The sequence below is a fragment of the Bos indicus x Bos taurus genome, chromosome 10, assembly GCF_003369695.1.
Source record: "Bos indicus x Bos taurus breed Angus x Brahman F1 hybrid chromosome 10, Bos_hybrid_MaternalHap_v2.0, whole genome shotgun sequence".
Lineage (NCBI taxonomy): Eukaryota > Metazoa > Chordata > Mammalia > Artiodactyla > Bovidae > Bos > Bos indicus x Bos taurus.
This window is the reverse complement of record NC_040085.1, coordinates 63,626,555-63,639,024: the sequence shown is the minus strand read 5'-3', so window position 1 is coordinate 63,639,024 and position 12,470 is coordinate 63,626,555. Positions and strand designations below refer to the sequence as shown.

The 12,470-nt window shown below is 41.5% G+C and overlaps 1 protein-coding gene across 3 annotated transcripts in view; it reads left to right on the top strand.

The window, feature by feature from the left end:
* The window catches only part of CCDC198 (coiled-coil domain containing 198), a 33,770-nt gene extending 21,365 nt beyond the window's left edge, over positions 1–12,405 (top strand). For 2 of the 3 annotated variants that reach the window (XM_027554199.1, XM_027554198.1), the window contains exons 5-6: positions 151–310; positions 7,760–8,922. In XM_027554199.1, coding sequence (XP_027410000.1) covers positions 151–310; positions 7,760–7,989 — 390 coding nt within the window. In that variant the 3' untranslated portion in view covers positions 7,990–8,922. Of the gene's footprint in view, positions 1–150; positions 311–7,759 lie in introns of all 3 variants that reach the window. The other variant, XM_027554200.1, reaches the window with a different exon arrangement.
* The last annotated feature ends 65 nt before the right edge of the window (positions 12,406–12,470 follow it).

Below are 12,470 nucleotides of genomic sequence, written 5' to 3'. Positions count from 1 at the left end.
GTTTCCATATCTTTTAAGAGGAAAAAGAGAACCATGTTCTACGTATCTGTCTACAGATACGTATACAATTTGTAAAGCAGCTGATTTGTTGACCTATTCTGGTGAAGGCAGTGTGAGGGGAGAACACTAACACTAGCTGGTCAATTTCAGGCACAAGTTGAACTGAAGAAAAGTCTTCACAAGGAGCCAAGAACCAATAAGCAGAAACAGAGGGACCATAAAGCCAAGAAAATCCTTCAAAGCATCCCAAGAAATGATGATGGTGACTTTCTAACCTTGTTGCCTGATGAAACCTTGAGCAGAAGTCTAGGTGAGTCATGTAATTTTTTTAGTAAATAATATATCAAGTGTTTTTAAAACTTCACCAAATAAATGTCTGATATGGATTGGGAAAGCACAGAGCTTCCCTTGGGTCCCTATTGATATTTTATCTCCTGGAATATAATGGGCCTGTTGTCATGTAGTTTGGGATGGCCGAGAAGAATAAGACTTCAGCGCTATGGTGAGATCTCTTTTTAGAAATATACTGTACTTTACATGCATGATTGCAATCCTTGCACCATCCCCAGGAGGAGAAAAAGGGCCTCATCTTGTGCTTAGAGACAGTGAAGCACGTGGAATTATCAATACATTAAACAGCACGTTGGTATCAGCTAGTTTGGCACCACATGCAGAAACTCTCTTCTCAACCACCCTCTCCCCTGCAGCCCTCTTCGCACACTCAATGTCTAACGCTCCATCCAGCATCACCATCCTCTTCAAACTTGGTCATGCTGCCTCCACTGTCTCAATGGGTGTGGCCTCTGTGCTGTCGGTCAACTCAGGCCAAAGATTTGGCCCCTTTCCAGCCCTGCTACCCCCTCTCCTGGAAGACGGTCAGTCGCAAAGTCCTGCTGATGTCACCTAACGCTGACTATGCCCCCATCCCGTTCCCCATGCCACCCTTAGGTCAGCATGTCACACCAGGGCTATTGCCATAGCCCCCTGACTATCTCCTATCTCAGGTCCTACTTTCCTTCCATCAACCCTTCACCTCGGTGGTCCCCAGACCACCAGCACCAGCATTACCTGGGAACCAGTCAGGGCTCCAGGCAGAGCGACTGAATCAGAAACTGTAGGGAGGGGGCCCAGCAGTCTAACAACTCCTCATCTCCCCCCATGATTCCAACACCCCTAAAGTTGAAGAACTACTGCTCCACTTGGGGATCAAAGTGTTGTCCATAGACTATCGGCATCTAATCACCTAGGAGTTGATTAGAAACACAGAATTTCAGGTCCCATCCCAGACCTACACAATCAGGATCTGCATTTTATCAAAATGATTCTCAAGCACAATAAAGTTCTAGAAGCACTTCACTATTACCAGGATAATCTTATGAAATGCCAATCTGACCATTGGCAGAATCCTTCAGTGAGTCTCCATCAGCCTGAGGACAAAGTCTGAACTCCTTACCCTGATACCCTAAGCCTTCAGAGTCCGTACACTGCCTACCTTTCTGGCTTCATCGCCTACTATTATCATACCCAGTCCCCATACTTCAGCCAGGCCAGGTTGCCCAGTGGCCCCAGATGGCTCTGTGATTTCCAACAGACATTTGTATTCACAAACTCTGTGCTGTATCACCCCATCAATTAGAGTCTCGTTAAGTTTTCACTGTATGTACTCTCCTGGAGCAAGCCCATCACTGCAAATCCAGGTATTGTTCACACACCGAGAGCTCTCTGTGCTCTGGGCCAATCCCCTGTCTGCAAGACTGAGCGCTGAGAGAGCAACAGAAATGCTGGCTGTTTCTCTGGAGGTCTCGAGCTTCTAAGATGCAGTCCAGCTGAAAGAGATACTGCCACTGCTCAGGAAAACAAAATACCTGATCAATGAGTTAATTAAACAAGAAAAAGCTGAATAATTGAAAATCTACTTGGAGCATTTATCTAACCTATACTCCTGAGTTGCAGGATGAAATCTGGTGTAGTAGTAGTAGTAGTATGTAGTAGTCACATAGATGAACAACTTTTACCATTTAAAAATATTGGCGAAACCACCAAGAAACATACCTCAGCTAAAGTTGAACACTTTGAGTCATTGCTTGAGATCAGGCTGGAAAAAAAAAAAACAACAATGCTGGTGAAGTCTTTGGAAGACTGTGTCACATGGAGAAGGGGGGTTCTCCTCTACCCTCCTGATATATATTTTTTTAAACTGCTTCATTTTGTTCCAGCTAAAGTTTATGAAGTGCTTACTCTAAGCCAGGCAAAATGGCCCACCTTTAACATGAATTATCACATTTAAGCTTCACACAACCTCTAAGGCAGGAGTTACTATTAGCTCCCACGAGACAAATCAGGATTCAAGGCCTGGTCTTTCTGACTCCAAAGGGTGCACTCCCACCCACCCCCTTGTTTAGCCTCATCAGGACTCTAGTGGCCCAGAGCTCTGCCCAGGACAACCTTGGGAAAGTCTGCAAATGCAGTTTGTGATTCCCTCCACCCTCTCTCTCAAAAGCAGGCTTCCCTCTGCAAAACCTATAGAACTCACCACTCTGCAGGCACATGTTCAAGCAGTGATTCCTTTTTACTTATTCTCAAGTAGCATCTTTGATTTCTTTCTCTGTTTCTGAAAGCAGTTTACTTTGCTTTCTCCTAAAAATGGAATGTAGCCAGACCATAGACTTCCGTGGGCATGCTACTAGTCAGGGTCTGGTACCTCTTCACCTAGCTCCTCTTATTTAAGGCTCTATTTGTTCATTTTTGTTCCCTTTTTTGGAAGGGAGGATGAGAGTTTCGGATCCCTTGTGAGATTAAAAACGAGTTTTTGTTTTTCCTGCTGCTTCTTTAAAATGAAATCATGCATGCTTTGCTTATATTTTACATATACTTACATAGTAAGTTACATGTGCTGCTGCTGCTGCTAAGTCACATCAGTCATGTCCGACTCTGTGAGACCCCATAGACAGCAGCCCACCAGGCTCCCGTCCCTGGGATTCTCCAGGCAAGAACACTGGAGTGGGTGGCCATGCTATCTGTGTAATATGTAATGATACATGACTTACACAGAGTGAACATCACCCTTTTAGGCAGGCAATTCTGCGAGTTTTAACATATTAATGTGGCTCCTACGCTTTCCAGAAGCCATGATATGAATCTAGTGAGGAGAAAAAGCACTGGACTTGTAATCAAAATCCTTTATTTGAATCCTGACAGTACATTACTCAATGTAAGCTCTGTAGGAGGCAGGAGCTTTTCTTATTACTAGGAGAGTACCAGGTACATAGTAGCCTCTTGATAAATATTAGCTATATATTTGTTCATATAGCTTTATTCTACAGAAAGATTGTAGCTAACTTCCAGTTGTCTAACCTCTGTGAACCTGTTTCCACATTTGTAAAATGGGAATAAAACATTGTGTCTACCATGCAGAGTTTATGTAAATTTCAAATAATATGTGTAAAAACACATATAAAATATAAAGTATCATATGAATATGGACAAAACTGAAGAAATATGAAACTGATGTCTTACAGCAGAAATAAGATATGCTTCAGGGGAAGTGTCACTCTACATACATCATTTGAATGTCACCTTCACAATTCTGGTCTTACCTGGTCACTTGTACTATGATTTACTTAGTATTTTCCTTTAAGGTATCTTGCTTAGTTTTATTTTTAAAATTTATCTTTGCTGTGAATCAGCTGTAACCTGAAATTCTCATCTTCCTTTCCAAAAGAGGGAACAAAAATGAACAAACAGAGCCTTAAATAAGAGGAGCTGGGTGCAGAGGTGCCAGAACCTGAGTAGTAGAATGCCCACGGAAGTCTATGTTCTGGATATGTTCCATTTTTAGGAGGAAAAAAATGGGTTATGGGTTTGATAGTGGCAGTAACATTTTTCTAAAATACATATTATAAAATACATAACCATCAGAAAATTTTAATATTTTGTACGATCCTTGTACTACCTAAATCATTCCCTATTTTTCCCTACTGGCCTGTTTCTTTCCTCTCTCAAGACTAACTTTTCAAAATAATTATTTATTTGGCTTCACTGGGTCTTAGTTGTGGCACATGGAATCTTTAGCTGCAGCATGTGGTATCTAGTTTCCTGACCAGGAATCAAACCCAGGCCCCCTGCACTGGAAGCGCAGACTTTTAGCAACTGGACCACCAGGGAAGTCCTGTCTCTCTCCAAATTCATTTTGAAGTATCAATAGGATACACTTTCCTCTACTTTGCTCACCCAAAATCTATTTAGGTTTTAAACATTGTATTTCTCTCTTTTCTTAAGTCTAGCAACCATAAAGAATCCAACAGGGATTTATCAAAGTGTAACAAGTATAAGACATCTAGCTAAGAAGTTCTCAAAATTTAAGGCTCTTGGAGAAGGCAATGGCACCCCACTTCAGTACTTTTGCCTAGAAAATCCCATGGACGGAGGAGCCTGGTAGGCTGCAGTCTATGGGATCACTTCACTTTCACTTTTCACTTTCATGCATTGGAGAAGGAAATGGCAACCCACTCCAGTGTTCTTGCCTGGAGAATCCCAGGGACGGGAAGCCTGGTGGGCTGCCGTCTGTGGGGTCGCACAGAGTCGGACACGACTGAAGCGACTTAGCAGCAGCAGCAGCAGTATTCCTGCCTGGAAAATCCATGGACGGAGGAGCCTGGTGGGCTGCAAGTCCACTGGGTTGCTGAGGGTTGGACACGACTGAGAGACTTCACTTTCACTTTTCACTTTCATGCATTGGAGGAAGAAATGGCAACGCACCCCAGTGTTCTTTCCTGGAGAATCCCAGGGACGGGGGAGCCTGGTGGGCTGCCGTCCATGGGGTCACGCAGAGTCGGACACGACTGAAGTGACTTAGCAGCAGAAGCAGCATACAAAAATTTGTATACAGTGCTTTGCTAGTGACTTAAGGGATTTTCAAGGATAATACTGAACATGTGACTTTTGCCTCACATGCTAACTGAAACATCATAACACCAAGAGTGTTGGGAGACTCAAGCTGTTGTTAATATTACATTAGATTCCACCATTACCAGTCTCTTCTTGTTTCTAATTCCCTGCCTCTAGTCCACAGAAAATTCTTATTCTCAGTCTGAGTGATGTTTCTAATATTCTGGGCTCATCTGTAGAGCAGAGATGACTGACAGCTCCAGGCCCCAATGAATGAAGCCTTTCCCAGGTCCTATTTATCAATATTTCCCACCTTCCAAAATTCTCTGATGGCTCACTTGTTCATTCCTTTATTTACTCATTCAACAAATATTTACCGAACTGGGTAGGTGTGGTACTTACAATAGCACAGACAATGAACAAAAGAAAGTCCAATGAGAATACAACTAGAGACCTAATAATCTGAGGAGCTGGACAGTTTCTATGAGAAAGTGGCATTTAAGCTGAGATGGAAGTAGCTGAACGATGGGAGCAGGTGAGCACATGAGTGTGATGTCCAAGTGCTGTGACATCCAAAAGTGTGGTCAGTATCTGCATGTACGAACGCCCTTGGGTGGGAAGGAGGCTGCCAGACTCTAGACACCAGTTAGAGAAGAGAGATTCAGACGGAGAGTGACTGGAGATGGTTCTGGAGGCATAGTGAGAGACCAGTGCATGCAGGGTCTTATAAATCATGTCAAATAAAGACTTTGAACTCTATCTTAAGATTCAATGGGAAGCCACTGAAAGGGCAGGTTAGTCAACTAACAGGTTCGTATTTTCAATATTACTCTGTTTCAACTGTGGTGAATGGATGGGAGAGGAATGCAAAAGGATGTGGGGAGACAGGTTAGAAGTACACAGCAGTAGTGCAAGATAGAGGTGGTGTCTGGACCAGGAGAGAAGGGTGACAATGAGGAGCAAGAGAAAGAGCAAGATACAAGATATGTAGCCACCAGTTAGAGAAGAGAGATTCAGATAGAGAGTGACTGGAGATGGCTCTGCAGGAGTGGTGAACACCTGGTGATGAATTATACGTAGAGCATGGAGACAGTGAGGTGGCCAGGAGGTGCTGGGGCAAAGGTAGGACCATAGGCTAGGGTAACAAGGAGAAGAGGCAGGTGTAAGGCAGAAAAAGAAGATGAAGCTGACATATCGCCAGGAGACAAAGAGGAGGAGTCCAGTTATACCAAAAAAAAAAAAAAAAGTGTATTTCAGGAGACAGATTAGGGCTGCGGGCATAAATTAACTCTAGCTTTCTGTCACTGCTATGTATATAAACAGGGCTCGTAAGTACAACATTCAAGGGGAGAGCAGGGCAGCCCCTCAGTGAGGCTGAAAGGAAACTCATGAATCATAAGGCGTGAATCCTCACATTGAAATGTTTGATTATCCTTTGTAAAAATATGCAATTTCAGACATCAAGGGCTTAAATAAAATATGCCATAAGATTTGATAACCAATGATCATTCAGAAAATATCTAGAAAGTTGTGCCTGATTCTGCCATAGGGGGAAATCTGGACTTTGACCTAGGATGATTTTCCAAATTTGAAAATGGTCACTAAGATTTTTTTTTCTTAAAATCTTTCTTTGAATAAGGCTGTGTGTGCTGTTCTGAAGTGCATTCTAAAAGGGTATTAGGTACTACTTTAAAAAAAAAGCAGAAGTAAAGACATATCTGGATAAAATCCAACACCAAAAAATAAATCTATTCCCCAAAGAATAGATGGTAAAATAAATGCCTGACCCTTTGAGCTCTCTAGTTCTGTAGGTCTGGGATGCAACCCAGGCTACTGTTTCTGAAAGTCTCCATAGTTAAATCTGATGTGAAGGCAGAGCTGATTGAGGGTTAGGAAAATGGAATAGTGTGCCTAGGCCATAGTAGATGTTCAATAAGTAGCTCCAGGCAACATCATCTGTGCAATACTCTTGCCAAAACAATTTAACCTTAAGTTAATCACAAGGGAACAATCAGAGAAAGCCTAAATTTAGGGTCATTCTACCAAATAATCGACTCTGTGTTCTTTCAAATGTCTGTGTTAGGAAAAAGGAAGGTAATGAAGAAGAGGAAGAAAACATCCAGGAAGAGGAGGGGGAAAATCAGTAAGAAAGTGGGGAGCGGGGAGCAAGAAACAAGGAGGAGAAAAAGGAGGAGGGGAAGAGATGGGGAGAGAAGAAAGGAGTGTGGAAAGGAAGGAAGGAGAAGAGAAGAAAGAAAAGGATGGGAGAAAGTTCTTGAATTAAAGGAGACTAACCGATAAGAAAATGCAACACATATTCCCAGATTAGATCCTGTACTTAAAAAATAAAATGCAAACAGGCAAACAAAAAATAGTTACAAAGAGCATCACTGAGATAAGCATGGATATTTGAATACAGACCAGATATTAGAAAATAGCATTTTATCAATGTCATATATTCTAAGTGTAATAATTGTATTGTGATTATACAGGAAAATTGCCCATCTTCTTAGGGGATTTGTGGTGCTGTATTTTGGGAGGAAGTGACTCTGCAACTAATTCTCAAGTGGCTCAGCTCAAGACATGTGTGTGTGTGTGTGTGTGTACACATATACATATTGTGACATAATGTTGATGAGCTGGAGTGTATAAAAGTGTATTGTACCATCTTGTGATTTTCAGAAGATTAGAAAGTTTTATAAATAGCAAGAAAAACATTTTACATGCTTACAGAAACACCAGGTGAAATCCTTTATGTATATATATGTGTGTGGGTGTGTAGATTATTTTGTATTCATAAAAACCCAAGCTTAAACAAATACATCATTGTCTGGGGTAAAAATAAATTAAATGGACTTTCAATTCTTTGTAGGAAATACACAGAATGCAGACTTTCTGGAACATCAAGCAAGGAATGACCACTGTCCCAGGAAAATTGGCAAAATGGAAATATGGCTCCGTGAACAAGAGGCCCGGGGAGAGCTTCTCTGGGACAGCTCCAGCTCTGACTCAGATGAGTCGGGGAAAGTAGAGGGAAAAAAAAGAGCACTGGTGAGAACTAGGACAGAAAGAATCCAACATTTTGATGAGTTTTTTGATTAAGAATAATAATAGTTAATACTATTCACTAATTAGTTACTGAATGTATTGGAAGCTTTCTTTCCTTTAAAAATTCCTCAAGGTAGTATATGAATTATTCTAAGAACACCAATTCACTTTCTTTTCATTTGAAATCCTAAGATTAAAGGTGTGAGATATATTTTAATATATTAGTACCATATAACCCACTGTCTCAAAACTTAGGGATTTAACTAGCAGCCACGTATTGTCCCACTTTTCTGTGGGTTGCTGGGCTCAGTTGGGTGGTTCTTCTGTTGGTCTCCTTTGAAGCCTTTCATGCCATGGAAGCTGGATGGCAGGTAGGACTGGAGTCATCTGGAAACTCAACAAGGACACTGACACAGCTGGAGTTCACCCCCATGCTGTATCATCCCAGAGCCTCCTTACATGGATTTCCTGAGTGCTCTCTCCTGGAGGGTAGTCAATTTGCTTTTATGTCAGCCCAGGGCTCCCAAAAGCAGACGTTCCCAGAGGAGGGAGAGAAAGCTGCCAATCTTAACTCTAATCTGATCATGGACCCCATACTCTGTTGACTACTGCAAGTCATAGGCCAGGTCACAGGCAATGATAAAGGGGCTATGCAGGGCAGCAATTCCGAAGTGTGGTCTACTGGGGTACACCTTTGAGACATGGCACCCCACCATATCTTTAAAAGCAAATCATATCTTCTAAAACAAACAGATGACAGAGTAGATTTAATAGAAATAAAAATGACTTTCTAAAGAAAATCACAGGATGCTGCATTAGACACTAAGCTCACTTAAGTCACTTTCTTGTGAGTTATAAACTTTTTATCTCATAACAAAGAGGCTATAGGAAAAATGTAAAGTTATGAAATTAGATGCTTGCTCCTTGGAAAGAAAAGCTATGACAAACCGAGACAGCATATTAAAAAGCAGAGACATCAGTTTGCTGACAAAGGTCCATATAGTCAAAACTATGGTTTTTTCCAGTAGTCATGTATGGACGTGAGAGCAGTACCATAAAAAAGGCTGCATGCCGAAGAACTGATGCTTTAAAACTGTGGTGCTGGAGAAGACTCTTGAGAGTCCCTTGGGCAGCAAGATATCAAACCAGTCAATCCTAAAGGAAGTCAACCCTGAATATTCATTAGAAGGACTGATGCTGAAACTCCAATACTTTGGCCACCTGATGTGAAGAGCTGACTCATTGGAAAAGGCCCTGATGCTGGGAAAGATTGAAGGCAAAAGGAGAAGGGGGTGGCAGAGGATGAGATGTTTAGATAGCATCATGGACTCAATGGACATGAATCTGAGCAAACTCCAGAGGTAGTGGAGGACAGAGGAGCTTGGCATGCTGCAGTCCGTGGGGTAGCAAAGAATTGGACACAACTTAGCAACTGAACAACAATAAAAAAATGTTAAGTGTGGAAGGTCACTGTGAATTAAAGCTCAAAATTAAATGGAGATCTCTTAGATTATGATATAGACCTTAGAAATTTACAAAAGGACACTTAGAAGTGTTCAATCCAAAAGTTATATTCTCAAAAATTAGATTTTTTAACCTTTTAAACAATCTGCTCTATTCAGATTTTACCAGTTAATGCAGTCGTGTGTGTGTGTGTATTTATTTCTGTGAAGTTTTATCACATGTATGGATTCATGTGAGCAACAGCATGATCAGACACACAGCAGTTCTATCAATAGAATCCCTTGCGCTATCTAAAGGCCCTCCCGCAAAGGAAATTTTCAGGCAATTTCAAGAACTTCTTTTGTATAAAACTAGACTCCACTTTTAGCAACACCTAAAAATATTTTAAGCATCCAGAAGCCTCTAAGAATTCAGTGAACTTTAAAACAAAGTGAAAGAAAAATTCTCTTTTAAGCTTTCTCTAGGAAACTTCCAAACCAAAAATAGTAGAGAGAAATACCCTCTAACTTTGACATTCAGTACATTCAGATCAGTCACTAAGAAGATGAAAACTTCTATGTCAGGGGACACACACTCATGTTTCTTCCAAGGACAGAAGTCAATAAATTAGGTCATCTCTGGGCATTTTTACTCCCAGTTCTTTGCAAGTAGTATACTTTTTCTTTGGTAGGTAGAAAGCATATTTCCTACAGAGGAATGCATAGATTGTTTGACCACTCAGCCTTTTTGGAAAAGTAAGAACCTTTTTTTTTTTTAATTGAAGTACAATTTAGTTAGTTTCAGGTGCAGGGTTTTTTCCTAGATCTTGGAATTTATACAACTAAATCGATAGCATAAATTAGACATTGTCTTGAGATACAGGAACTAGACACATATGTGTACTGGTGAGGATAACACGGCTCAAAGTATTTCTTGAACTTCAGAGAATGTTAGCAGCAAAAGAAATAAACCATGATGCTTTCTCTGTTTATTTGCCTGCTCTGTGTGGAATTCTCACCCAATCTTAAATTCAAGAATTTTAAATTATAATAACAGTGATATTAATCATTGCTAATGTGCACTGTTCACGGTGGGTCAAGAACTCTCCAGATGCTTTTCATATATAATTCTCACGACAATTTTGTGGGTTACCCCTGTTTTATAGATGACGAAACTGAGGCGCTGAGAGGTTAACTAACTTTCCAGGGTCACCCAGCAGAACAGCGTGTTTCTGAGCAGACTGTTGCTTACCAGAAGGGACCTGATGCGAGTCAGGAGCACTTCCCTCCTCTCCCTAATTTTACCTCAGCTCACCAGTGACTTTCTGTAGCGTTCCACATTTCTTTTCAGTTACTTGTTTTTTGGTGTTGGAGCAGAATACTACTGCACTATAGAAAAGGTATGAGCTTTCTTTTAAAAAGAAATGCCTCAGAGCCCAGGTGCTTAACTGTGGGCATAGGGCAGGATAAGAGCACTGAGAAACAAATGCTTCAGAAACAAGAAACTTCAGGAGGGGAAGTTTCCAGGAGTGAGGGGCACAGAGAGGCAGATGAGAGAGTAAAGGCAAACTTAACTGTCTTTACAACTTGGCCTGGGAGCAGGATCAGTGAGCAACCCCATCAGATGCCCCATCCAGGAGGGAACTCAGGGGTGCACTGTGGCCTGGGCCAGAGATTGGTGGTTCTCAGAGCCGGCGCTGGAAGCACCTGGAAAGTGACCAAACACGTAGCAACAGGTAAGGACTCATGGGCCCACCAGAGCTCTGGCACCAGGTTGGCGTCTCCCTTTTTAAGCTCCTCCCTGTGAATCTAACATGCAGCTAAGGCTGAAAACCACAGCTTCACTGCTATCAACACGCTACTGCAGCAGATACACCGACTTCTATCTTTAAAAGCAGCAGCTTCTGAGGTAATTTTTAAAGGTAAGGACATGAGGCCTGGAGCTTCACGCACAGTAAGAGGTTGCTCGTTTTGTTGGTAATTGTCTGAAAACAGCAATCCTTTACTTAATCTTGAATTTGTTCAGGGGCAGTGCAGGGCCATCAGTAAACACAGCTGCCACTGCTGGTAAAAGCTATAAAATTAAGCCTCAAGGCAAAGTTGTCAATTTTCTCCAACAGAAAATCTCAGCTTTGAGGGGAGCTGAGGAAGGCTTGTCTATGGCCAAATACATGCTTTCTCTTAGGAAAATAACATTCTTGCTCTGAATTTTTCATGAGAAAGAGAAGTCTTTTGGGGACGCTTTTGAAAATGTGTTTTTACTCAATTATTATTATTTTTTTGTGCAGCGGGTCATTCTTGTTCATCTATTTTGATGATAATTCTGAGTTACTGTACAGGGAGTTAATTGAAGATGACTCTTCATGGAGTCACCTATGAAATAGTTTTGTAAACAAAAAAGATAATCTTTTCTGTTCACACAGAGCCATTAGAGATAGAAAAACACCAGTTCTTCATGCCTTCATAAAGATACCAGCTCTTTATTCCCTTCTTACCAGGAAAGCCTGCTGCTGCTGCTGCTAAGTCGCCTCTTTCGTTTCTGACTCTGTGCGACCCCATAGACGGCAGCCCACCAGGCTCCCCTGTCCCTGGGATTCTCCAGGCAAGAACACTGGAGTGGGTTGCCGTTTCCTTCTCCAATGCATGAAAGTGAAAAGTGAAAGTGAAGTTGCTCAGCCGTGTCCGACTCCTAGCGACCCCATGGACTGCAGCCTACCAGGCTCTTCTGTCCACGGGATTTTCCAGGCAAGAGTACTGAAGTGGGCTGCCATTGCCTTCATCCGAACAGGAAAGCCTGCTGATCATCAAATCATAATTAAAGTCAACTGTTTTTTCCCTCAAATGAACAAGAGCCTATTTCCACATATTACTACAGAATCTCACTAATTTAGAATACTTTGGGGAGGGCTTGGGAGAAAATAGGCTAAGGGGTAGATTAGGGAAGGTGAGGCCATTAAAAATCTGAATTATGTCTCATTTTTAAAGGAATACTCAATATGTACAAAATAAAAATATATTTGAAAACAAAGTCAAGAGTTAAGGTTTATTTTTAAATGTGTACTTCATAATAAGTCTGCAATTCGTTCATTTACT